At 40.5% G+C, this 27,588-nt stretch overlaps 1 protein-coding gene across 1 annotated transcript in view; it reads left to right on the top strand.

Moving 5' to 3' along the window:
* LOC114698661 (probable asparagine--tRNA ligase, mitochondrial) overlaps positions 1 to 27,588 on the top strand; it is a 77,349-nt gene that overhangs the window by 35,959 nt on the left and 13,802 nt on the right. Inside the window, 5 exon segments of the mRNA XM_037206370.1 lie at positions 9,913 to 10,045; positions 16,518 to 16,616; positions 16,722 to 16,759; positions 20,453 to 20,519; positions 25,311 to 25,448. Of these exon segments, the coding sequence (XP_037062265.1) occupies positions 9,913 to 10,045; positions 16,518 to 16,616; positions 16,722 to 16,759; positions 20,453 to 20,519; positions 25,311 to 25,448 (475 nt within the window).

Here is a 27,588-nt window from a genome sequence, read left to right as displayed (position 1 = left end):
GTGTTCAGTCTGACTCCTTCTGGGTATCTAGACATTGTATAATCACTAATTTAAGCTTTTAAAATAGATACACACAGGTACAGTGTGTGTGTGTGTGTGTGTGTGTGTGTGTGTGTGTGTGTGTGTGTGTGTGTTTGTGTGTTCCTAACAACAGCTATACTTCCAGTGTTTCAGATCCTTAGTGTCTTGTATAGAGACTTTTTTGGGGGGGTTCAAATGTTTAGGCTCTAGAATGGCCCTGAACCTAAAAAGTAGCAGGGGAAAAAAAGGAGAAGGAAAAGAACCATGTCTCAAGGGAAGCTTCTTTACTTAACCCCCTGAGCCTAATCAAAAGTGGCCATAGATGAAAACTACAATGTCCAGTGTATGTGGGCGTATGGGGTTGTATGTACTTTTCTAGAGTCCAGAAGTCAACTTCAGGCATCTTCCACTACTGCTTTCCACCTTTTGAGACAGGATGTCTCACTGAACCTAACTCGCTGATTGTCTAGAGTGGCCAGCCAGCCCAGGCTATCTACCTGTTTCATGTCCCTTTTCCTTCCCCTTACTTAGTCCATGGGTGACAGATGTGCACTACCAAAGCCAGCTGTTACGTGGGTTCTGGAGATCAGCACTCAGGTCCTCATGCTGACACAACAGTGAGCCATCTCCCCAGCCTTGTCCTGCCATTTTCTTGTGCCTTAAAATGGACGGCAAAGGTGACCTGATGAACTGTCAGGACCACAAGAAGGGGTTTGGGGAAATGAAAAGAGCAAACGTGAGGAGCAGGAAATGGTTGTCTGGAGATGACAGGCAAGTGCTGGTGGGGAAAAGGCAAGTCAGAAACAACCTGTGGATGGTGATTTTTAACGTTAACTCTGTTATCTTCCTGCTTCTGAGAACAGCTATTTCAGCAAGGAGCAGAAAGAAGTTTTGAGTAATCAGCTTACCGTCTTCCTCTCCTGCTGTCCTCATCCCATCTCAGTGCTGTTTCAGAATTCTCTTGAGGGAGATTAGCATATCTCATAGAAAGTTATCTTGTTTATTTGACTAATAACCAGGGACTAAGGCTTAAAAATCTATTAAGTATAAAAACAGAAGATTGTGGGAAGGGGAGATAGCTCAGTGGTTAAGAGCGTTTTCCTGCTCTTCCAGAGGACCCACGTTCAATTCCTAGCACCTACATAGTAGCAGTCTCAGGGAATCCAATGCCCTATTCTGATTTCCTCAGCACCAGGCATATCCATGGTACACAGGCATATATATGCAGGCAAAATACCCACACACGTAAGATAGAATTTTTAAAAATAAAAAAATTCAGTCTGTCACAAAATTTGAAATCTCATAGAAGTATCAAATGATCACTGTACTGTATGTAAATTTTATATTTTAAAAGGCCACTGTGAACAGCAGTTCATGGTGTTCCTAAAGCTCATATTAGGATTGACCTGGGATGTTTGGAGAACATTGAAGACAAACTGCAGACTTGGGAGAGGAATGAGTTCAGTTTTTGACAAGGGATATAATTGGTTAAATCGATGGATATATGCATCTGGACCTCAGAGAAAAGACCCAGACACAGAGTGTAGGGTTGTGAATTGTAAATAGTTTATTGCACTTGTTGGCTGAGGAAGGTCATGTAGGGACAGGGTGAGAAAAGAAGGAAGTCTAGGGCTAGGGATGAAGTTCAGCAGTGAGTACTTACCTAATATGCCTGGAGCGCTAAGTTTTAGTGTCAGTACTGCAAAGAAGGCAAAGGGTTAGGACTAAGCTTTGGCGAATGTTAGTGTGTGTGTGTGTGTGTGTGTGTGTGTGTGTGTGTGTGTGTGTGTGTGTGTGTGTATGTATGTATGCATGCATGCATGCATGTATGTATTTACTTACTTTATGGCCCAGCCACAGTTTCCCCTCCCTCCTCTCCTCCCAGTTCCTCCCCCAACCCCTGTCTGTTCCAAACCCCCAATGCACTCCTCCTCCATTTCTGTTTAGGAGAGGGCAGGTCTCTCATGATATCAATAAAACATGGCATAGCAAGTTACAGTAAGACTAAGCCCCTCCCCATGATTTAAGACTGGGCAAGGTGACCCAGTATCAGGAGTAGGGTCCCAAAAGCCTATAAAAGAATGTAAAAGACAGCCCCTGTTCCTATTGTTAGGAGTCCCACAAGAGGACCAACCTACACAACTGTCACATGTATGCAGAGTGCCTAGATCAGTCCCATGCAGGCTCTCTGGTTGTCTGTTCAGTCTCTGCGAGCCCCTATGAGCCCAGGCTAGTTGATTCTGTGGGTTTTCTTGTGGTGTACTTGACCCCTCTGGCTCCTACACTCCTTCCTCCCCATCTTCTGCAGGATTCCCCAAACTCCACCTACTGTTTGGCTGTGGGTCTGCATCATTCATCAGTTGGTGGACAAAGCCTCTCTGATGACAATTGGGTTAGTCACCAGTCTGGTCACAGGAGATGGCCAGTTCGGGGTAGTATCCACTATTGCTAGGAGCCTTAGCTGGGGTTATCCTTGTAGATTCCTGGGAGATTCCCTTGTGCCAGGTTTTTAACCTGTCTCCAAAATGCCCCCCTTTCTAGCAGTCTTTTTTAGTACTCTCCCCTTCCATCCCCCCCCTCCAACCTGATGGCTCATGTTCCCATCCCCACCCGCCCTCAGTTCACTCACGAAATCTCTTCTGTTTCCCCTTCCCAGGGAGATCCATGCATCTGCCCAGGAACCCTCCTTATTACCTAGTCTCTCTGGGTCTGTGAATTGTGTATGGTTATCCTTTATTTTGCAGCTAATATCCACTCGTGAGGGAGTACATACCGTGAATGTTAGTATTTAATAAAGAGGAAGAATAAGTAGCATGTAAAAAGAAGAGACAGAGACCACGTAGGTAGGAGAAAAAACTAAGAGAATGCAATGCTAGGTGTTTCAAACAGACGGAATGTCTGGAGTAACAAATGAAGCCCATTTATCCCTTATCATGGAGTACAGGGAAGGCTCTTCATGTTCTGACTGCTGCCACCTCCTTGACCTCACCCCTTCCCCGTCACCCTGCACCGCCCTGCTCCTGCTTTTAGTGCGTGTCAGGCTCTTTGCTGTCGCACAACCCAAGTGCCCCATGCTCCCTTTGCTGGATGTCCTTTTTAATCGGGCACTGAAGCCCTTGAGACTGGAGTTGCCAGGGTTTTGTTGTATTTCATCATGTGATTAAAATTAAAGTTTGCTTGGGCCTCAATTTCTGTTCCAAGTAAAACATTAAAGATGAGTTAAAGAAAATGAATCTTTTCTTGACATTTATTTATTGTGTTTGTGTCTGTATGTATACACACGCACAAGTGGAAGTTAGAGGATAGATTATGTTGGTTCTCTTCTGCCATGTGGGTCCTGGGAATTTAAGTCAGGCTTGTTCCTGCACCCACAAAACCATCTCACTTGCCTGTAAAACTTTGAATATATGTCAGTGATAGCACAGAAGAACTTTGGCTTCCAGAAAGCAGTCTTTCCCTAAAGCATCTGGCATATTGAAATGATAAGGCTACATTTTACACTTTCTACAAATGCAAGATAGAATAATGAGAGAAAGCTGAAAAAGAAGTGACTGGAATCTGCTCTTGGACATGTGTCAATAATGAATGACAAATGCATTACAGTATTAATAATGCATTGGACACAAGATAGCAAATAGACTATCTTTCTGCATTGCTGAACATTGAACTTGGGTCCTTGTGCATTCTTTTTAAACTTTTTATTTTAGGCTCAGTAAGTTGTCCCGGCTACCCTTAAACTTGCTCTGTAGCTCAGGCAGGCCTTGATTTTGTACTTTCTTGCCTTAACTTCCACACTTGCTGGGGTGACAGGCAAGCGTTAGGCAGCTGACAATCCCTTTCTCCCATCCAACCACTAACCAGATGGGGTGAGATCAGGCGTTTTCTGAGTGGTAGAGAAAACACTTAACAGTGCCTGTACAGTAGAGGGTAACAGGAGGCTGGGGGATTACAGGGGTGCTGACTGATGTCATGCTGATTAAGTTCTCCAACTAAAGAACAGAAAATCCTGTATTCTCTCTAACTATGAAGCTTAGTTCTTCAGAAAGAATAAATGGTCACATTCAGTGACCATTTTATGTTATTCTCCTTAGCAACCTGGGGCTTCAGAAAACTCCATGAGAGGAAAAGTGACCCCTGTAGAGCCTTCTCTATAATTTCACTTTTTTTTCCCCAAAAAGCCAGTTTTTGTAGCTATCTTGATTGATGTGTATTGAACGTACTTTTGTTATCTTAAACACCTACTCTAAGCTCAAGATTTTCCTTATATAGCTCTCATCTCTCCATAATGCAACACAAAATGGTTTTTATTGCTGACTATTTTCTGCTGGGCTCTTCACAGCAGTCCCGACCTTACCTGGTTTGGGGTCTTATTTTAGAAATGGCCTTGTTCTCTGGTTTTATTTTAAATGGTGGTTGGTTTAAGCTTTCCAACACTTGATCTAACCAAAAGCCCAAAAATCAGTTTTTAAGCCTTGTTGCAAAAGGCATCATGACTGTGGAAGACTGAAAAAGAAAAAAAAATGGAATAAATTAAAATGAATGCTTACATGCAGATCCAGAAACAAAATTGTTTCAAAATACACTCTAGATCCATACCAAGCCTCCCCACCTGTAAGAATTTGAAGACCAGAAAGGCTGACTCACTTGCTACAATTATAAACTGGTAATGAGAATATGTTATTTTTATTGTTTTCATGAAAGACAAACATATCAGTTCTGGTTCTAACATACAAGTTGTTCATAAAGGCAGTACGACCACCACTACCTAGTTGTCTTTGACAAGGGAGAATGTACTATAAATTTTTCTTTCTAATTTTCTGAGCTTATGAATATTTACTAGTAGCACAGTTTTATTGTCATCGTTGGCTGTAGTATAACAGTGTATCTGGACTTGAGTCTAGCCTTGACTCTGAGACTTGTGGGAAAACTTCTTAACCACTATGAACTTCAATTTCTTGTTCTGGAAAACAAGCAGTAATACATATACATGTACATATATATACATATAAATAAGCAATAATACATATACATGTACATATAGTTACAAATAAACAAGCAATAATGCGTATACATGTATATATATACATATAAATAAGCAATAATACATATACATGTACATATATACATATAAATAAGCAATAATACATATACATGTATATATAGTCACATATAAACAATCAATAATACATGTATACATATAAACAAGCAATAATGCATATACATGTACATATACACATAAATAAGCAATAATACATATACATGTATATATAGTCACATATAAACAAGCAATAATATACATGTATATACATATAAACAAGAAATAATATATGTACATAAACAAACAAACAGTAATACATATACATATGAGTCATCTCTGAGGAGATAACTATAAGGTTCTTTACTTTTAATTCCTAACCCATGCCGGGCGGTGGTGGTGCACGCCTTTAATCCCAGCACTCGGGAGGCAGAGCCAGGCGGATCTCTGTGAGTTCGAGGCCAGCCTGGGCTACCAAGTGAGTTCTAGGAAAGGCACAAAGCTACACAGAGAAACCCTGTCTCGAAAAAAACCAAAAAAACCAAAACAAAAAAAAAAAAAAAATTCCTAACCCATGAAGGTCACCCTCTAATAGTGGCCCCCACCATTACTACTATTAATGTCACTATTTTATAAGGAAATGCTGGGTGCCCATGTAGGGTGACCATTATTTCATGGCTTAAACTGCCTAAAAGTTGGATGCTGAATTAGGCATTTTTTTTTCATATACCTTCTAGCTTATTTTATCTTTCTGTTAATCCAAAGTAAGAGCTATTGTCACCATTTCTGGCTTAAGGTGTTACTTAAATCTTGATCATCTCCGTCAGAGCCAGATTTTTACTATAACTAAAACCTCTGAGGCCAGGGATGCAGTTCAGTTGGTAGAATGGGTGTCTGCCACGAACAAAACTCTGAGTTTGATTCACTAGCACTGCATAAACTGGACCTGGTACTGCGTGCCTGTTATCGTTGTCCCAGCACTGGGATGGTAGAGGCAGGAGGACCAGAAGTTAGGAGTTATCCTCAACTACATAATAAATAAATAAACAACTATTGCTACCTATCCCATAGCATCCTACCTAGAATTGCCCTTATGACTTGAATTTAGGGGTTTTTTTTTTTTTGTACCTAATTCCTTAACACAAACAGCATGCATCTTTTGAATAATAAACCTTTCCTTATATTCAGAACTTCCAAAGTATATTTTAGCTGTGCTGATAGTTTATTCATTTGAAAATTTCAATAAGATACACTTGACTCTTAGCATTTCTGTTTATACAATGTATCCTTGTGAGACATACCAGAATTACCATTTTTAAGAAGTAGCTGTTATTGGCAGCCCATCTCAGAGAGCATAGCTCTAAACTGGAAACTCAGCTTGTACCGTTTGGAGTTATGCTTGGAGCAGATCAGAATCATTTGACCCATTTTAATACCTATTTCAGCATCCATTTTCGGTACTAAGGAGCAGCCTGAAAAAGTATCTGAGTGTTTTGCTCTTTGTCATGTTGCTGTATGAGGATGCTTCGCCTTCCCAGTGGATGCTGAGGAAGCCTGTCATCATCGTTAGTGCTCATTCAATGTGAACACCTGTTTTAACTAGGCACTGGAGATGCAAACATGAATAAAACATGATTCCTGTTCTGGAAAATTTCATAGTTTTCTGAGGGAGAGGGGGATATTTAAAAACCTAATTATATGTCAAAGTAAGACACTTTATATAATAATATATGGATTAAAATGTTATAGTGATGTACAGGAGGGATAATAAGTTGGGGGAGGAGTGATAGAATTTCAAAAATGAAATGATATTTAGGAAAATTTTGGAGGTTGGGTGGGAGTTTGTGTTTAGAGAGAGAAGAGCAAGGGTGGATGAGAGGATATTCTATGCAGAAACGTACGGCTCGGAACATGCTTAGGTAAGGAGAATGTCTTCAGAGGGCTACTGAAAAATGCTGCATGAGGAGAGAAGAGGAGTTTGAATTTTGTCCTCTTGGTGACAATCATTGAAGATTTTTAAATTTGACTGACGTAATCAGATTCGACTTTGAGAACTCATAGTAGTTTGGAATCAGAGGAAGACAGGACGCAAGGACCAGTCAAAAAATGTATTTGTGCCTGGTGGTAGTGATGCACGCCTTTAATCCCAGCATTCAGGAGGCAGAGACAGGCAGATCTCTGTGAGTTCAAGGCTAGCCTGGTCTACAGAGTGAGTTCTAGGACAGCCAGGGCTGTTACACAGAGAAAGCCTGTCTCAACTCCCCCTGGGAAGCTGTGTCTAGATTTTTGCGAGTTCAGTGGCAGCTTGGACTGCATAAACGACCCTGTCTCAAACAACGGCATCAAAACAAAAAACAAAAAAACAAAAAAAACACTTATTTTCCAAGCAGAAGACAGAAGTGTATGCTGGCAACCACTGCGAGATAAGAGAAGAGTCACTAGATTTGAGAGTGTTTTTGTAAAATATCAAGTGAATTTTGTGATCAAAATGGTGCTGGACCTGTTGGCAATAAGGGGTCGGGGGAGTGAGGTCTAACTTAGTGGCTAGTAGATTAGCAGAGCTGGAGAAATGTTAAAAATAAAATGAGGATTGTTTCATTCCACACATGGTAGATTTCGCCTTCTTAGGAACATTCCAGTAGGCAGGTCTGGATCTGAATCTTGGGAGAGAGAGGTAACTGTAGTAATATTTTGATTCTTTTTTTCACTGTTTATTTTTCCAATAAATGCTAGGGTTCTCAAACGTTTACTGATTTTGGTCTCAAGAAGGTGATTGCAGAATCAAAACATAAATTCCTAAGCTTCTGATAACTGAAAAGGCCGTTGAAAGAAAAAAATTATAGGTTTCTATTATAGTTATTTCAGCCTTTAATTTCTTAAAATATCTTTGGGGGGAAATGGCATCTATTTTTTAATTCCTGAGTTTTCTATACTGTGTGTACTGACTGTGACAAATGAAGTCCGTTCAGGATCACAGATAAGGGATCCTTAAACCTTTTGTTTTGTTGGTGCAAAAACAAAATTTAAAATTGAATCCTTAATAAATACTCACTCTTAATTTATATGCTTATCTAATATCAGCTGTAGCCTTGGTTGAATGTGAGGGAAACTATACATATTAAAGAATGAAGCCACAGCATCACCTCTAGGAGGAAGTTAAAACCCAGGGGACTCCCCCATTTAAATAATAGAGCTGTGTTCCTTCTGAAATTGAGAGGGTAGTAGACAGTTCTTCAAAAATCTTTCCTAACCCCAAATTTGATGTCAAACAAAAGATACAGGTGGTTGTAAAGGATTTAAGCAGGCTTTAAATAGGTGAATTGTTACGATTTTTAGATGATCTTTTATGTTTTCTCTGACAGTTTCATACATGATACAGTATGTCTTGATTATACCCACCGCAACTCTCACCTCACCCTTCTGAGGAACACCTCCCAACATAACCCCTTCCTTTTTACCTCCACCCCACCCCACCCCTGCGTGCGTGCGTGCGTGCGTGCGTGCCTGTCTGTCCGTCTGTCTGTCACCCCTTGAGTCCAGCTAGTGTTGCCTCCTGGTCTTGACCACAGCTGCCGTGAATTCACGAGTGCAGTGATCACGTCGTGTCCAGAAAACCACATGTCCCAGCTCGCCTTTCTGTTACCTGGCTCTTAACCTTCCTACTGCCACATCTTTGATGTTTCCTGAGCCTGGTGGCAGGGAGTTGATACAGATGTCCCCTTTAGGAATAAGCACTCAACAGTTACTTATTCTGAGCACTTTGACTAGTTATGGGTCTCTGTATTATGGCCCACAGCAGAAAAAGGCTTCTCTGGACAAAGTTGAGAACAGCACACTAATCAGTGGGTCTAAACATATTTATGAAGTAATTTAACAACATGTCCATTTAACAAAACAATAATAGGTTCTCCCTTAGGGCCTATGACCTTCCACACCGTGGGCTTTGGGCCAGGTTTATAGTACAAGGCATAAATTCACTCCTGTGGAGCTGGCCTGAGGTCCAGTCAGAAAGCAGTTGGTTACCCCCATAATGGTCATACCACTGTTGTGCCAGTGGTCGGTCAGTATTGTAACATTCTGGGTCCAGGACTGGGTAAGACCATTGATGTTTTTCCCCCAGTGGCTTGCATTGCACCATCTAGCACTCTGACAACTACTTAGCAAGGAGAAAGTTTTCAATTCAGTTCCAGCTTGATTTCTCTGTACCCTTGCAGCTAAGATGAGTTGTGTCTTTGACAGTAGGGTCTTATAGACTAACTTTGGTGAACAGCCAAGAGCAGTGGCAATAACCTGTGTTGTTTTGGGGGCCTCTGGGCTCTCCTACATCACCAGCTCAAAGGGAAGCATCCCATGCTTGGTACTGAGATTTTCATTTAATAACCTATGTCTACCAAGGGGTGCTACATATTTATGACATCCTTTCTTTGTGTATTTAAAAAATAAGTTGAGCACACCTTATCCACATGAAATTCTAGTTGTCGTTGTTACTAACTCAATTCTGTTTCTTGAGCTGGGATACTTTTCCTTTACTTTGTTCTTACTGCAGTGAAATGTAGTTGCCTGCTGTTTAAGGCAGCTTCGGTAGAGTGCACCCAGAAGTGGTTTGTTTCTATATTTAGAAAACCATAGGGTTTATAAAGCAGTTGCAGATTCCTTTGGGATAAAATGTTTCTATAAATGTAACATTTTTAATGAAACTATTATTATCCCCCATTAGAGAAATAGAGCAGCTAATATATGTGGGTTTATGGGCACAGCATAGATGCAAACATATTTTCTTAAGAGCTAAGGGTATTTTAAATACTTACAATTAATCGTGTGTATTCTATTTTTATGTTCTTAATCTTAAATTGCAGAGCTTTTACCCAAGTATTTACCTTTGGCCCAACGTTCCGAGCTGAGAATTCTCAGAGCCGGAGACACTTGGCTGAATTTTATATGGTTGAAGCAGAGATTTCTTTTGTTGAAAGCCTTCAGGATCTCATGCAGGTAAGTATACAGTTTGTCATTTTCAGGAATCTCTGACATTACAGTCCTCCTGCATTATAGAGATTCATGGGGTGGAGAAAAAAAACATCTATTTGATTAAGATACTTTAATTCCTACTTCACAGAACAGTTGGGAATTGGGCAGATGGTGGAGAGGGAGAGTGTGTGTGTGTGTGTGTGTGTGTGTGTGTGTGTGTGTGTGTGTGTGTGTGTGTGTGTGAGTGATACTTAGTAATCACGCAGAAATAATTAACTTACTATTTTAAATTCTCTGTCAATGATATTTGGTTATTCACTCTCATAGTTTGGATTTATAACTATGTTTAGTTTAGTAATTCTTGTTAGCTTTACTTTCTATTCTGTGTGTATCTTATACTCCTATTCACCCCGTAAATGATTTTTTGCTTTTCAAGACAGGGATTTCTCTGTGTAACAGCCCTGGCTGTCCTGGAACTCATTCTGTAGACCAGGCTAGCCTTGAACTCACAGAGATCTGCCTGCCTCTGCCTCCCAAGTGCTGGGATTAAAGGTGTGCACCACCATTACCTGGCTGTAAATGACCATTTTAAAGCATGGGCACTACAGGCAGGATAGAGTCATGACCTTACACGGCCCTTCTTTTTCTAATAAACTCTGTGACAGATTTATTGCCAGTGGAGTTCTTTTCTTTTTTAATCATCTATATGGGGGAGGGAGGGAGGGAGGGAGGAGGGAGGGAGGAGGGAGGGAGGGAGAATGAATGCTCAAATAGGCCAGTGATGTTGGATCCCCCTGGAGCTCAAGTTATAGGCAGTTGTAAGCCGTCCATCATAGGTGCTGGGCACTGAACTTGGGTCTTCAGTGAATAACAACTGAGTCATCTCTCTACCTCAGGTTTTTGTTTTTAAGATTTATTTTATATGTGTGAGTGTTTTACCTGTATGTATGTATGTATATGCACCACATATGTGCCTGGTGCCAGCAGAAGCCAGAATAGGGTGTCAGAGCTATTGAACCTAGTGCTGTAAACAGTTGTGAGCTACCATGTGGGTACCAAGAGTCACCCAGGTAAGAATGGCAAGTGCTCTCCACTGCTGAGCCATCTCTCCAGCCCCGGCTGTTAGAGGTTTTAAGGAGCTTTTGAGAACAGGGTCTATAAGGAAAGGATTGGAAAAGCATTGAGTAGAGGGGAAGTTGAACTGTGGTGCATTTAGCGAGACCTCTACCTTTTCTATGAGGAAGTTAGGAGCTAAAAACAACTTTCCCTTAGGAGAATAGGGGCATGGGCATTTGTGCTTTTTCCTATCAACCAGTTATTTGACATGGTTAACTAGCCTCAAAGAACATAACCTTGAGTAAGGCAGTGCCTTTGGGCTGACAGTTCCTCAAGAGTCCATCAGCAGTTAACATTGCCAGGTAGCATATTGGGCCATGCATTTGTAATACCTTCCACTGACTTTTTTAGATCACCATCACCCATGGGACATTTCTGCTTATCCCTACAGGTGGTGATGGGCAGAGTAATTACTGCTGGTATGTAATGGCTAAAGACAGAGATGCTGTTCAACATCCTATCACTCACAGAATTAATTCTCCTCCCCAGAAGAATTATCTAGTTCAAATGTTAATAGTGCCTCTGGAATAACCCTGATGCTGACCCTAGGGAGTTAAGCTCTGAGCCTTAAAAGACAGTATGTGTTCCTTAAGCTGTTTTATTTGAGCTCATCACCCAGTGTCTTTTCTTCACTTAGATACTGAGAGCATCTTAAGGAAAGGAACCACTTACTCTCAGACCGCTCTGTATCTGCCTCCACTGCACTTAGACTGCCTCAGCAAACATGCCAAAGGGAAAGGTTATGAAGATGACATGTAAATTGTTTGACACATGACAGGATTGCAAAATACCTTTATTTCTTCAAGGTTTTTTCATAAGAACATTGAGAAATGGATATGTAAATACCACTGTAGGAAATGTAAACAGAATTCAGCTCCAGATTTTCATAAAGTGGTTAAAGGCACTTGCTGCCAAGCCCAATAACTAAAGTTTGATCCCTGGGACCCACATGGTAGAAGGCAAGAACTGATTCCCGCTGACCTTCACAGAGATACCATAACATCACAAAATTAATCAAAAATGTGATAATGGGGCCTGGAGATGGTTCTGTGGTTAAGAACAGTGGCTACTCTTCCGAAGGACCTGGGTTTGATTCCCAGCATCCACATGGCAGCGCACAACCATCTGTAACTCCAGTTCCAGGGGATCTGATGCCTTCTTCTGGCCCCCATAAGCATCAGGCACGTACATGGTATGCAGTTGTACGTATAAACAAAACACCCATACATCTAAAATAAAAAATAAATATTTTTAAAAATGTAATAACATTGCCGGGGAGTGGTGGTGCACGCTTTTAATCCCAGCACTTGGGAGGATTGTAATAACAAAATTTAAAATGTATCATTATTCCATTCTGTTTTTCTCTCTCATTCATTCATTCACTATTATTGTGGTTGTTTATAGATATTTTAGCTAATGGGTTTTTGTTTTTGGTTTTGGTTTTGGTTTTGTTTTGTGTAGGTTTGTTTGTTTGTTTTTGGTTTTTGGTTTTTTGGGACAGGGTTTCTCTGTGTAACAGCCTTGGCTGCCCGGGAACTAGATTTGTAGACCAGGTTGGCCTGGAACTCACAGAGATCCACTACCTCTGCCTCCAGAGTGGTTGGAGATTAAAAGCATGAGCCACCAAGCCAGACTGCTGAGGGATTCTTAAGTACTAATGTCCAAGAATAATGTGAACCAGAACAGTATAGTCATTTTATCCAAAGCATTACCACCTAAGATACTCTTACTGGTGTTATTTCGTATATATTTCAAAATAAGTTTGGGAGCCATAAATTAGATTAGATGACCCCAGAGATGAGCAGTTCTGTGTCCAGTTGCTTTAGATGAAGTGGGTCTGGGCGTGGAGACAGCCATGCTTACACTCTGAGAAGCATGCAGTGGCTTCCTATGACAGTGCTGATTTATGTCTGTTTTATTAGCATCGTGTTCATTTAAACTTTAAGTTTTAAGGCATGTGTCCACCTCTGTTACTATGACTGCAGTCAAAATACAGAACAATTTTGGTATTACAAAACAACTCCCGACTGCTGCTGCCTTCCATTCTAACCCCTCCCACGGCCAACCGCTGGTCTGCCCTGTCTCTCTTAAGTAATTTGCCCTTTGTAGAATGTCAAGTGAGCTTCAGTGAAGTACACGTGTCCTGACTGTCTCCTGCCACTTCGTATACTGTGTACCACATTCTCCTGTTTTCTGGGTAGTGCCCTGATGCAGATGCAGCTCAGTTGTTTACCATTCGCATTGGAGAACATTTGATATAGTTGAGTCTTTGAAAGCAATGAGAAAAGTTGGTATAAACCTCCATGGGCAGGTTCACACAGGTGAACATAGTTTTCATCTCTCTTGGGTGAGGCTCTAGGAGTGAGGTTTTTTTTTCAAGAACCTGTCTGATTTACAAAGTGACTTTACTCTTTTGCATTTCTACAAGGAATATGCAAACACCAGTTTGTCTGCTCATCACCAGTACTTAGTCAGGGAGGTGTTTGTGTACGTGAGTCGGTGAAAGACACGGACAGATAGGCGCGCGCGCACACACACACACACACCACATGTGTGTTCACACAGAGAATGAATCAATGTGTGAATCTGTTAGCTATGCATCAGCATCATATTATGGTTTCATTTTGTATTTCCCCAGTATCTCTTGAGGCTTTCTATGTTACACATCTTTTCATTTGCCGACTAGCCATCAATTTCTAGTCTTTGGTCAAGTTGTTTGTTTTCTTCTTTTTGAGCTTTGATGTTTTTGGTTTTTTGAGACAGGGTGTCACTGTGTAGCCCCGGATGGCCTTGAGCTCAGAGCTCTGGCCCTGTCTACTGCCTGAGTGCTGGGAAGGTGTGCACCACCATACCTGTCCCTTTGTTGTCCAGCTTTGAAATGTTTTCATTTTCAAATGTAAATTCCTTTTCCAGATACATAATTTGCAAGTATTTCTCCTGATGTGGGTGGCTTGTCTTTTCCCTCTCCTAACAATATCATACACAGAGAAAAAGGTTTTATCTTTGGTGATCATTAATTTGCCAATTTAGAACTGGCACACATCTACAATCCTCCACTTAGGAGGGAGAGGCAGGAAGATTATAAGGTCCAGGCTAGCCTAAACTACAAAATGAGGCTTCTTCAAAACGACAAAGCAAAAATTACCATAAAAATAAAAATCTCAAAAATGTAAAAGTACCCACGGTTCATAGGATATGGTGGCACACACCATTTCTTCTGTTCTATTTGGTGCATTTAAGTTTTGACTTGGAATGTTACAAAAAAAAATTTTTTTTTCCTTCATGAATTATAAGTAATTACTAAAGACTACTTTAGTAAATTTTAAAAACATCTTATACTCAACCCTTCACCCTAGTTTCTGGTTTTATCAGATGTAGTATTTATAGAACTTAGTCTGAAAGTCAGACTTGAGGAAGGAAGCAGAGGTTTCCATCTTCAAATTGCCTGCTCATAAGACAGCAATTTAACAACCCAGGTGGTCCAAGTCTTGTGTTCTTCCACAGTACAGAAGGACCACCCCGTCCGCCTGTTCTTTGCCCTCCTGCTACGTGTGGGCTTTGTTAATAGCTGAGGGATAGGACCCTTGTAAGCCATTTAGTCACCTGGCTGGCTGGCTGTCTCCCTGCTGTGTGGGAAGGTAATAGCAGCTAGAAGTGAAGGGAGGACCTTTCGCCACTGATTGCTCCTCCTTTTTCAAGTCCTCTGACGACTCCTCTCTCCTTTGGATTGCTCTGCCCTTCTTTTCCTTTTAGAATGTAAACATTTGGTGTATGGTGTTTTAGGCATTTGGTTTTTTGAAACAGGATCTCATATATCAGAGAGTGATCTTGAACCCTTGATCCTGCCTCCGCCTCCCACGGGCTAGGGTTATATGTAGACGAATTACTAAATGGTCTTATTAATAAAAATCTCTGAGCCAGAAATTGGGGTTAAAGCCTGAGAGAGACCAGAGGAATAGGAAAAGCCACAGCTAACCTCACCTCACCAACTCCGCAGCTTCCAAAGCAAGCTACTTCCTGTCTACCCACACCTGTATGCCTTTCTGGTCTGTTCTCTCATTTGCTCTCTCAGCCCAGCTACATCACTTCCTCTTCCTGCCCAGCTCTGTCACTTCCTGTCTGTCTTTACAGACCTACAGACCTCCGTGGTTAGTGTTGGGATTAAAGGTGTGTATCACCTGCCTGGCTCTGTTCCCAGTGTGGCCTTGAACTCACAGAGATCCAGTCAGATCCCTGCCTCACAAGTGATAGGATCAAAGGCATGCGCTATCACTGCCTGACTCTTTGAGTGGCTGTTCTGTTCTCTGACCCCAGATACATCTATTGGGGTGCACAGTAAATCAGCCACAGTTATAGCTGTGCTGCTGCCACGCCTCCTATTGATGCAGTGCTGGGGAGCTAGACAGCACTCCCCACTAAGCCATAGAGCCAGCCCTGTTCATAGTAATAGTTTACATCTTTACGATGGTTAAATATCTCTCCTCTCCTTAGACTGCAAAGCCCTCAGAAAGTTTGGCTTGGTTTTATCTATTCCCTCCAACTTTTTCTTTACTCCTATTTCATCTTGGGATTCTAACTTGCTTTTCTACCCCCAAATTAGTCATCATTGCTGTTTACACTATTGGTGACTTAGAAATGCAAACTCTTGGCTAGGTGTAGTGGCAGACTAATAATCCCAGCACTTTCTGTGAGTTTGAGGCCAGCCTGGTCTACATAGTAAGTTCCAGACCAGCCAGGGCTACACAGTGAGACCTAGTCTCAAAAGAAATAAATTTAGTAAGTAAACCAATAAATAAATAATTTCAGAAATATTTTCTATTGTAGTCACTGCTTCTTTCTAAGGAAAACATATCTCCCATGAGTCTTCCAGGGATATTCATGGTAGAATTAGTTCTTATATACTAATTTATGTTTTTATATTTTAACATCCAAAAGTATATATAATTATCATTTCAATGCATGTTGTTGCTTCTCAAGTTTCCAAGTTTCCTTTCATTTACCATTGACTGACCCATCTATGCAAAAAGTTCTCTCTTGACAAAATCTAATAACATATATATTTCTCTGAACCAGAAACTAACTAATACACAAGATTATTTCATATAATTTTCACAACAATCCAGTGAATGAAGTGCTGTGATTATCTTAATTCTGTAAGTGAGTCCATTAATAAGTAAAGAGACACCAGTCAATGATAGCTGTTCATTTGAAAGCTCTTTTCAATACCAGTATTGATCTGACTTGCTCTAGTACATTCAGGGGTTAAGGAGCTTAATGGACTTTAGGTGCTGGAAGCTGGAGGGTGGCCTTTCAAGCCCTGAAGCTCGGTTGGGTTTTGTGTAAGACTGCTGTTCAGGCAGTTCTGTCTCGTTTCTCTTAGGTCATGGAGGAACTCTTCAAGGCTGCCACTGAGATGGTTCTCTCAAATTGTCCTGAAGATGTTGAACTGTGCCACAAATTCATAGCTCCTGGCCAGAAGGTAATACATTTGTGGATAAGGCCAAATTCATGGCACTTTAAGTATATTAATTATATATAATGGATATAATTACATTTAAATTTTGTTCTCTTTTGTCTTATCAAGGACAGACTAGAACATATGCTAAAAAACAACTTCCTAATGTAAGTAGAAATTACAATTTTTCTGGACTTTGCGCATACTTGGCCATTATATCACATGGAGTTATAATTTTTGTTTATATATATCTCTGTGTTTATGAAAACAGATTTGAGGAAAGACCCATATTCTAATTATTTTTTATTGCTCTTATACTTAATTCATAGTTAATAAATCATGTACCATTAATAATACATGAATTATAGCAAAATAAATGAACATAGTAATTATGATTTGTATTACTAAAATTCATACCTTGTACAGTAATCCCTTGGTATCCGTGAAGGTTGGTTCTCTGAACTCCGTGTATACTAAAATCTGAATAGTTAAGGCCCTCTATATAAAATGCCATACTTTTTGCATATAACCCATACACACCTTCATACCACAGAGTACCTGTAATATTTAATACATAACAAATAGTATGATTAGATCCCCAAACAGTTCAAGTAAATTATAGTGACTTTCCTTTTTTTCCTCAAAGCACTTGGGAAACAGTTTCTGGAAAGGCAAAGAAATATTCTTTATGCATATCAAGAAACATACTTAGTAGAGAGACTTTGAAAAGCCCATTAAGGATATCCAGTATCAGAGCTGTAATCTAAACTTGAAAGCGATGCTTTAAATTAAGAGGGAGTGGGGGTGGGGGGAAGTGGAGGAGATCGTTATCCCCAGAAGAAATATTAGAATTATTGTTTCCTCATAATGAAACAGTAGCGTAATAACTGTATAAAAACTGCCGCTTCTTAATATTTCTCAGTGTAATTGGTAGATCATTTGAAGTAATTGATGAACTAGAACATAGAACGTCCAAGGAAAGAGCTTCAGACAAAATATTTTATGTGTACAAATACTTAAATTTTGAATGTATAACATTACAAAAATTAATCATGTGTCCTCATTAAGTTGAAGCAATTAGCATTACTAACTAGTAGAGTCAGAACTCAGCCCCATTATCTTTTGTTCTGATGGAGCACATGATAATGCAAGTGTTGAATGCTAGCTTAGCAATTGGAAGCATAGGCTGAGGCAGCAGATAGGCTTTTTACTTCACAGGAGAGATCTCTGGCAAGTCACATGCATTCTCCCTAAGCTTCAGAGTCCCGTCTGCAGATACTCAACTTTTACATTATTATTACTCCCAAAACCTAATGCCACCACTATTTCCTTAGAAATTACACAGAGTGGAATTTGAAGAGAATGTTCATTTTAAAACAAAATCTGTCATTCACTCAAAGCACATCTGGCTGTATTTGCACCATAAAGACATTTTCTTGTTAGTTTGTATAGGTACAAAATTCAGAGCATAAGTTTGTACTGGTAGATTGAGCTCAGAGTCCTTCAGAAAGTTTTGTAGATTTTTTTTTAATCATCCCAAATACTGTTGCAGTATTTTTTCTTATAATTTTCAAGGAAACTGGTGTGTTCATATGCTACTAGTACGTTCATGTGCTACTGGTATGTGTGCATTTTTATGACCTTTTGGAAGGGAGGCCAGTAAATTAATCAGTATACTTCAGAATACATAAAAAATTCCAAGTTTTGATCCAATAATCCTATCTTCTCAGTGTGTAAAAATTATTCAGTTGCGTTAGGTGTGTAGTCATGATTTATAGTAGCAAAAGATTAGAAACATCTGAAATACCATTAATGGGTAACTAAAGTAAATACACACACACACACAGACACACACACATATACATAATGAGAATGTTCTGTTTTAATTCAGACAATGAAGTTCTTGGACTGTGACTAGCTCAGTTAATAGAGAGCTTCTCTCTCATGCATGGAGATTGTCTATCATGTTCAGTTCTCAGCATCACATAAAACTGTATGTGGTGGCAGATGCTTGTAATCCCAGTGCTCAGGAAGCAGAGGCAGGGGAATCAGGAATTCAGGGTCACCCTCAGCTATATAGCATATTTGAAGCTAGCCAGGGCTACATGAGACCTTGTCTAGTAAAACAAGTTCTTCATCACAATACAAAAATCTATAACATATAATATTGAGTAAAATAAAAGTGTATATGATATATGCTCTGATATTTACTCAAGTAGATGTTATAAATAATCACATATTTACTTATAATCTTCTAAAAGGATACACAAGGAAGTGGTAACAGTGAATACAGTATTTGAGAGGAGGTGCTGGGAAGATTTCACAATAGTTCAGAGCACTTGCTATTCTCGCAAAGGACTCAGATTCAATTCTCAGCACATGGAGTTACAGCAACCTTATGTAACTCCAGTTCCAGAGGATCCAACACCTTGTGGCCTCAATGGGAACCAGGCACACATGTGCTCTACATGCATACATGCACACAGGTGCTCACAAGTACAACATTTAAAAAAAAAAAAAAAAAAACATGAGAGAAGGAAGTCAGCAACTGTGGAACAAGGTGGGAAATGTATGAGCTTTTATTTTCCTCCCTCCTTCTCTCTCTCCCTTTCTTCCTTCTTTTCTTCCTTCCCTTCCCTCCCTCCTCCTCTCTTACCATCTTCCTTTCCCTTTGTAGCTCAGACTGACCTTGAACCCCTGGGCTCAAGCAGTCCTCCCATCTCAGCCTCTAGGTGTGCACACACATGTGATGGTATTTTCTCATGGTAGGCTTGTGAGTTCCTTACTGAGAAAACCAATGCGACTTTTCCTCAGCAGTCTTAGAATGCTTAGAGTACGTTAGCACGACTTCTCCCGAGGTCTGAAGAAGTGCTCATGATCTGACTACCAGTCTTGCTGCATTTCCTGGGATTTTTCCCCGTTGCTCAGTGTGCTCCAGTCACACTGACCTTTTTGTTCCTCCAGAGGGACAAACCGTTCCTCACTGAAGGCCCTGTACTTGGAATTCTTTTTGTCTAGTCTATTCCTCCCAGTTATTTTTATGGTTCATTTTCTTCATTTTCTGATGCAGGTTTCCATTCAAATGTCACCAACTAAGTGGGCCTTTCCTGAACGTGTTACCTAAAATGGTAACCCAGACACCTCCCTATTGTATTTTTCTTCGTAATGGCTACCTGGCACTGTTATTACTTGTTTACTTGCGGTTGCGGTCTCGGTCTCAGTCTCGGTCTCGGTCTCGGTCTCTCTCTCTCTCTCTCTCTCTCTCTCTCTCTCTCTCTCCCTCTCCCTCTCCCTCTCCTCTCCCTCTCCCTCTCCCTCTCCCTCTCCCTCTCCCTCTCCCTCTCCCTCCCCCCCCTTCCTCTCCCTCTCCCTCTCCCTCTCCTTCTCCCTCTTCCCCTCCCCCTCACCCCCCCACACACACACCCCTTAGCTCAAGGAAGGAAGGGGCTTTATTTTTGTCTATAGTGTCTCTAGTACCTAGAATAATGCTTAGCATCTAGTGGCTGTGACATATATGTTTGCTTGATGAATAAATAATAAGTGACGACTTTTAGAAAAGTCTTTTGTTCTTTGAACCTCAGTATTTTATACCTTTTTAGTAGAGAATTGGCGTAGCATGGGTATTGAGAGACTGCTTTCCGATGTGACTTTTGTGCATGTTGTATGCCGGGCAAGAGTGAAGTTATTGAACAGCCACTTGTCTTCATGCAGATCACATTTTCCTAGGATTAGATCAGCCTAAATTTCCAATTACTTAGTACTCATTTATGACCTCACAGATTCCATTGCGTCTTTATTTCTAGTCTAAAACAGCAGTCCCACTGTGTTAACCTTTCTACTTTTGCTTTGTTTTCTCCCAGCATGTCTTATACAGAGGCGGTTGAGATCTTAAAGCAAGCATCCCAGAATTTCACCTTTACCCCCAAGGTACTGTATGTGTGTGTGTCCCTGTTATCTTTAGCTTCATTAAATAACTTTGTTTCTTTCATTAGTAATGTAAGTATTTGTGGATCTGTGCCTAGTATTTGTGAGTTTTTGTTAGACATGGTTATTAGTCATTTTGAATCCAGTCTCACTATGTTGCCCTGGCTGACCAGGAACTCCTTATGTAGACCAAGCTGGCCTAGAACTCACAAAATTCTGTTTCTATTTTTTGGAATAGTTTGAAGAGTATTAGCATAACTCTTCTTTGAAAGTCTGATAGGATTCTACACTAAAGCCATCTGGCCCTGGGCTTTTTGTGGTTGGGAGAATTTTCATGACTGCTTCTATTTCACTAGAAGTTATACGTATTTTGAAGTTGCTTTTCTGTTGTTTCTGTTGTTGTTGATACCCGTCTTTAATCCACGGTGGTCTGACAGAGTGTTATTTCAGTTTTCTTTTTTCTGTTGAGACTTGCTTTGTGTCTGAGTATGTGATCAATTTTGGAAAGCTCCATGAGGTGCAAAGAAGAAGGTGTAGTCTTTTATGTTTGGGCGAAACGTTCTGTAGACATCTATTGTCTATTTGGTGTATAATGTCAGTTAGCTCTGGCATTTCTCTGTATAGTTTTTTTCTACAGGACTTGTCTATCGGCAAGAGTGGGGTACTGAAATCTTCCAGTATCGGTGTGTGAGGGTCAGTATGTAATTTAAGCTGTAATAGTACTTCTTTCATGGACTTGAGTACCCTTGTCTTTAGAGCATAAATGTTTAAGCTTTTAATGTCCTCTTGGTAAATTTTTCCTTTGACGAGTATATAGTGTCCTTCCCTGTCTCTTCTGATTACTTTTGGTGTGAAGTCTGTTTTGTCAGATGTTAAAATGGCTACACCAGCTTGCTTTTTAGGTCAATTTGCTTGGAATATCTTTTTCTATCCTTTTACCCTGATGTGATATCTATCCTTGATGTTAATGTGTGTTCCTTAGATGCAGCAGAAGGATGGATCCTGTTTTCATATCCATTATCTTAATCTTTGTCTTTTTATTGGGATTTTGAGACTATTAATGTTGAGAGATATCAATGAGTGGTATTTGTTGATTCTGTTTTATTTGGTTTTGGTGATTTTACTTAGAGAGAGAGAGAGAGAGAGAGAGAGAGAGAGAGAGAGAGAGAGAGAGAGAGAGAGAGACCAATTTTGATTGCTGGTCTGGGATTGTTTCTTTCATGTGTTTTCTGAGGTTGGAGTTTTCCTTCTGGCACCTTCTCTACAGCTGGATTTGTAGATAGATATTACTTAAATTTGGTTTTATGGAATGGTCTTATTTTCTCCATCTATTGTGATTAAAAGTTTTGCTGAGAATAGTAGTCTGGGCTGGCATCTGTGGTCTCATATATCTGCACGACATATGTCCAGGCCCTTCTGACTTTTAGAGTCTCATTCAGAAGTTCAGTGTTATTCTGATAGGTCTGCTTTTACATGGTACTTGGCCTTTTTCTCTTGCAGCTTTTAATATTTTAATTTTAATACTTTCCTTGTTCTGTATGTTGTGTTATTATGATGTGCTATGGGGACTTTTTTTTTCCTGGTCCAATCTATTTGATGTTCTGTATGCTTCTTGTTCCTTTGTAGGCATCTCTTTCTTTAGGACATGAAAATTTCCTTCTGTGAATTTGTTGAAAATGTTATCTGTGCCTTTGACCTGGGTTTCTTCTCCTTCCTTTATTCCTATTATGCTTATATTTGGTGTTTTCATCGTCAGATTTCCTGGATGTTTTGTTCCAGGCCTTTTTTTTAGATTTAACATTTTCTTTGATCAAGATATCCATTTCCTCTATTGTATCTTCAATGTCCGAGATTCTCTCTTCCATCTCTTGTGATCTGTTGGTAAGGCTTGCCTCTGAGGTTCCTGTTTGCATTTCTAAATTCTTCATTTCTAGATTTCCCTCAGTTTGGGTTTTCTTTATTGATTCTATTTCCACTTTTGCTGTGGGATGATCTGTATGTCCTGTGGGAGCCCTTCTTGGGTTCTTTGTGGCGTTACCCAGCAGGTCCGTATAGAGGATGATTAGGACCATGGGCCTGAGTGCAGGTGTTTGAGATGGTCTGCACTTGGCTGTGCTGGGGGATGGTCTGTATGTCAAGTTGTTCTGATTGATCAATAAATAAAACCTGATCGGCTGTGGCTAGGCAGGAAGGATAGGCGGGACTAACAAAGAGGAGAAATAAAAGGACAGGAAGGCAGAAGGACTGGCAGCAGCCGCCGCCTCAAGCTACACACTTTCTTGTCTTGAACTATTTTATTTCCTTCAGCTGTTCGTATTTTCATAGTTTTGTTTTTTTTTTTAAGGGATTTATCCATTTCTTCTTTAAGGGCATCTATCATATTCATAAAGACAGTTTTAAAGTCCTTGTCTTCTGATTCAGCTACATTAAAATACTCAAGGCCTGCTGTGCTGTGGGGTTGCTGAGCTCTAGTGAGGCATATTGTCCTGGCTGTTAGTGATTGTGTCTTCATGCAGGCATCTGAGTTTGGGAAAATTGTAATTCTAGGTGCTGATCTCTGGTCTTGTCTTTGTTGTGTGGGTGTTTTGTCGATTGGTTTTTGTTGCCTTCTATGGCTCTTAGAAGAGTGCGGTGGCTCTGTGTTGTCTGGTAGGAAATTTTTCTGGAATCCTGATAGGTGTGGCCCCTGGGGGTTTCAGATAAAATGTGTTCCTAGGTGTTGGGAGCTGACACTTAGTAATGGAGATAGGCTGGGGGTTGGGCTGAGGCTGGATAGATCAATGAGTTGGGAATGGGAGATCTGTGTGATCCACTGGAGATGGGGTGGGGTGCCTGCAGCAGGTAATTTGCTACAGAGCTGGGAGAGATGAAGATCTTCAGCTAGCATAACTGCTTCCCTGGCTGAAGTCCAGTAATGTTTTCCTTTTATGTTTGTTTGGTTTTTGTTTGTTTGGTTGGAGTTTGTTCGTTTTTTGTTTTGTTTTCTGAGACAGGGTTTCTCTGTGTAGCCCTGGTCATCCTGGTACTCACTTCATAGACCAGACTGGCCTTGAACTCAGAGATTTGCCTGCCTTTGCCTCCCACCACCCAACTGAGTAATGTTTTCTTATTCTTTCATTTTTCACCATCCACATTCCTTTATTATACATAATGTAACTGGTGTATGTTGCTTTTTTAAAATTGAATTTCCAGTAGATGTTTTTGATTGACACCAAAGAGAGACGGGGTAGGGAAAATACTGGTTGTATGATGATATTTCCTTTCTCCATTAGCGACCTGTTGATTCAGCTTTATCTTCCTGTTAACTCATTTGTATGCTCATTTGGTGCAGATCTGTGCTTGTCATTCTGTGGCTGAGGAGATCTCTGTGCTTTCTGTGGCTGACCAAACATCTAAGAGACTGAGAACAAACTCATACTAACTTCAGCAGAAAAACCCAATAATACAAATAAATATCCTTGAATGGAGAATTGTAATGATTTTCATCTATCATTATAAAAGTAGGGGCAATTTTGTAATTTTTGTTTATGCATAACTGTTACATGTAGGCCAATCTTATTTAAGTAGGGGAAATTCCTCTTTGAAAAATAAATCTAAAATAGTTTTCCCTAATTAAGCATCTTGTTTAAACTTCTTATTTAAAGTGTTTGTGGGGTAGAGGGTACTGCCAAACGTGGGAATAGTAAAGTAGTATGATGTGCTACCCTTGTCTTTGAACAGCCCTTCCCACTGGTCCCGTTGTCTTTGAACAGCTCTTCCCACTGGTCCCATGTCCAGTTGTTAGATGTGCTTACAAATTTTAACAGTACCTTGAGCTTCTTTGTTGCTGTTGCTTTAGTTCTCGAGGAAGGATCTCTTGCAGTCCAGCTACCCTCCAATTTCCTGCATAGTGAGGATGACCTTGAACTGCTGATCTTGCCTCTACCTCCCAATGGCCGGCATTATAGGTGTGCACCACCAGCCAGCACTTGTTGGTTCTATAATAATTAATTGTGTAATTTCTTTGTTTTGTTTTGTTTGAGACAGGGTTTCTCTGTGTAGCTTTGCACCTTTCCTGGAACTCGCTTTGGAGACCAGGCTGGCCTCGAACTCATAGAGATTCACCTGACTCTGCCTCCCAAGTGCTGGGATTAAAGGCCTGTGCCACCACCGCCCGGTGTAATTTCTTTTTTGATATTTCCTACCAAGCTTCATGAAGTCAGGAATGATACCTTTTTTTTTCTTACTACTATATCCAACACTTAATATGCCACCTGGAATTAATAGTCATAGTAGTATTTACTAAATAACTAGAATAGTATTATTACATAGTCATCAAAGAACATCTCATATATGAATTGGCTCTTTTATTAAAATAGAAATTCACTGAGAAAAGCTATCTCACTAAAGATAGGCTTAGTATTAGAAGTACCATCACCTGTCATTTAATTTCCTGAGACTTAGGAACAGTAACTAGGGGAGAAACTCTAGGCAATATTAATAAAAACTGTAATTCTGCATCCGTTTTATCCCTTTGGAAAGTATTTTGTTTTCCTGCTTGTGCTGTACTTGCTGAGTGCTATTCCCTGAGATAGAGCACAGAAACAATAGTGTTTATCTACTGGTTTCAGCTTTCATCTTTCCAGGCCTTTGGCCGTTCTTATTAGCAAGTATTTCCCTTGAGTTTAGTCAGCTGTGTAGCCTTGGCAGACAGCCGCACACATCACTGAGCCCCAAGGAGAGAGAGCCCTTGGAGCTGGTACCGGTTGTTTTTGTGTGTATATTTTATCCTTGTCTTCTCGTTTCTCATTACAGTGGGGTGTTGATCTGCAAACTGAACATGAGAAGTACCTGGTGAAACACTGTGGCGACATACCAGTCTTTGTCATCAACTATCCGTTAGCTCTCAAGCCTTTCTACATGCGGGATAATGAAGATGGTCCTCAGCACACAGTAAGAAGAGTGTTAAATATTCATCGAAACTGGGCCCCTACCTTGTTCTATTATATTAACTTTAAGACTATTCTCTTATTTTATACCCATCAGTCTTCCCGCTGAGCTCGGTGTTCTGTAAGCATACTTCTCATTCTTCTCACAGGGGGTTCTTAGTTTAGCAGAACCAAATGTGAGTTTCATTTTGCTTTTGCTTTTGTTTGAATAACTGAGTTCAGGAAGTGGCCTAGAACACTGAATAACAACACCAGGTTGATGTCAGGTTCAGTATTGATTAGGAGACTCCTGGGAGAGAAAACTTGCTGGACCACAGATAATGCCACTGGCGTGATAAGGCAGAAGAAGAGTCGGCTTAGAGTTCTTTTGTCTGGGCTATATATAGAAACAGTGAGGGAAGGCGATGGAGGGCTGAGGAGTTCTCAGCAGATCGCCTGTCACAGGCCTCATCTGTCTTCTCTATCTGCCTGGATCGGTTCTCTGATCTCTCCAGCCCCTTTCACCCTCCATTCTTTTGTCCACTCTATTTCAAATTGATTTTACTGTCCCAATTCACTTTCTCTTTATTCTCTTTCTCCTTTCAAGATGAGCTATAATATAAGAATATACTTTTGACTTATATGATACTTATTGAATCGCTGTATATGCAATATCATTAGTTATAAGTCTGTGAGACAAGTATATTTATCTCAAAATAGGTCAAAAACCTAAATGTTGCTATCCAGTATCTTATCACAGGTAGAAAATGAGGGTTAAAAGAAAGAAAGAAAGAAAATGAGGGTTATAGCCCAGCAGTAAACAAAACACCCCCATTTTAGGAATACACAGCTATCTGTTTGAAACTTTCCTGTTTTCTCTTATAGGACAGTATTAGTCAAATTCTGCCATCCTGTCTGAAATCCGAGAGCAATTTTGCCAAAAAACTTGTTTTCTCTATTTACAAGTGAAGACCATCATGCAAAGAGAATTTAGCTCTGCTCTCCCCACCCCACGGTTGCACTGTGTGTTCTTCCATGTCATGTCCCTCAGTGTGTGTCGTGTCCCCATCATCGTCGTCGTCGCCCCACCCCCACCCCCCCACCCCACACGGCCCCGTACTCCAGCCTGTACTGCCGGAAACCCTCCGCCTGAGCCTCCCCTTCCATGTATCGTGGGCTACCCTGCCGTATTGAGCCACCTTACTCAGGATCTGCATGGCATGTGAAGAGCTGGTAAAGCTTTGCAGCAATGTGTTTCTTTTTTTTTGTAGTCTCCATGTAACTTTCTCAGTCTAAACTCTTCCTCAGGATTGCACTTTGTTTACTTGTTTTCATTTTTGAGATCAGCCGCATTTTCTGGTTCCTTCCGTCATCTGCTGCAGCAGCTCCTGTCGGGTTCAGCGGTCATCTCCATGCCGTTAAGCCCACGGACTTGAAGTCTTTTTGATTTGACCTGTCTGCATGATCAGCACTGTCGGCTTCTTCTCTGAAAATCCTCTTACCCCGGGCTCTGTGGCATCATGGCTTCTCACTTCCTCTCTCTTTTCACTGGTTCCTCTAATTAGTCTTCTGTACAGACTGTTTTTCTCCCAGTTTATCAGATGTTGGAATTCCTTAAGTCTAATCCTGCATCTTTGCTCTTGCCCCAAATAGCTTATCAGTTATTCTCAAATAACCCAGAAATTCAGTTTAAAGAAGTCTACTCAAGGTTATCTTTTAAAACTCTGGACTCACTTCTATTATTATTATCATTATTATTATTATTATTATTATTATTTTAATTTATTCATTGGAAGGCACATGTGCATGCCATTCTAATGTGAGGGTTTAGGGGACAGCTTGCAGGAGTAGGTTCTCTTCTGCTATGTGGACCTCAAGGATCCAACTCAGGCCATCAGCCTTATCCCCTGAACTATCTCATCTGCCCGGGACTCATCTTACTGCCTCATTGACTACCATTTAAAAATCTTAAAGGCTTGTCAAAAGCAATACCCAAAACTGAGTCCATAACTTCTCTTTTCCCTTCCTCGATCATATTTGATCTATTCTTCTTCTATCTTCCATCCTTCCTTTCAATAGGATCTCAGTATGTAAGCCTGGCTAGCCTGGAACTCACTGTGTAGACTAGGCTGGCCTAAAGCTCAAAGAGAACTCAGAGAGATCCA

Source organism: Peromyscus leucopus, chromosome 1 (assembly GCF_004664715.2).
Source record: "Peromyscus leucopus breed LL Stock chromosome 1, UCI_PerLeu_2.1, whole genome shotgun sequence".
Taxonomy (NCBI): domain Eukaryota; kingdom Metazoa; phylum Chordata; class Mammalia; order Rodentia; family Cricetidae; genus Peromyscus; species Peromyscus leucopus.
Note: the sequence above shows the minus strand (reverse complement) of the source record. Positions and strands in the feature narration are given on the sequence as shown.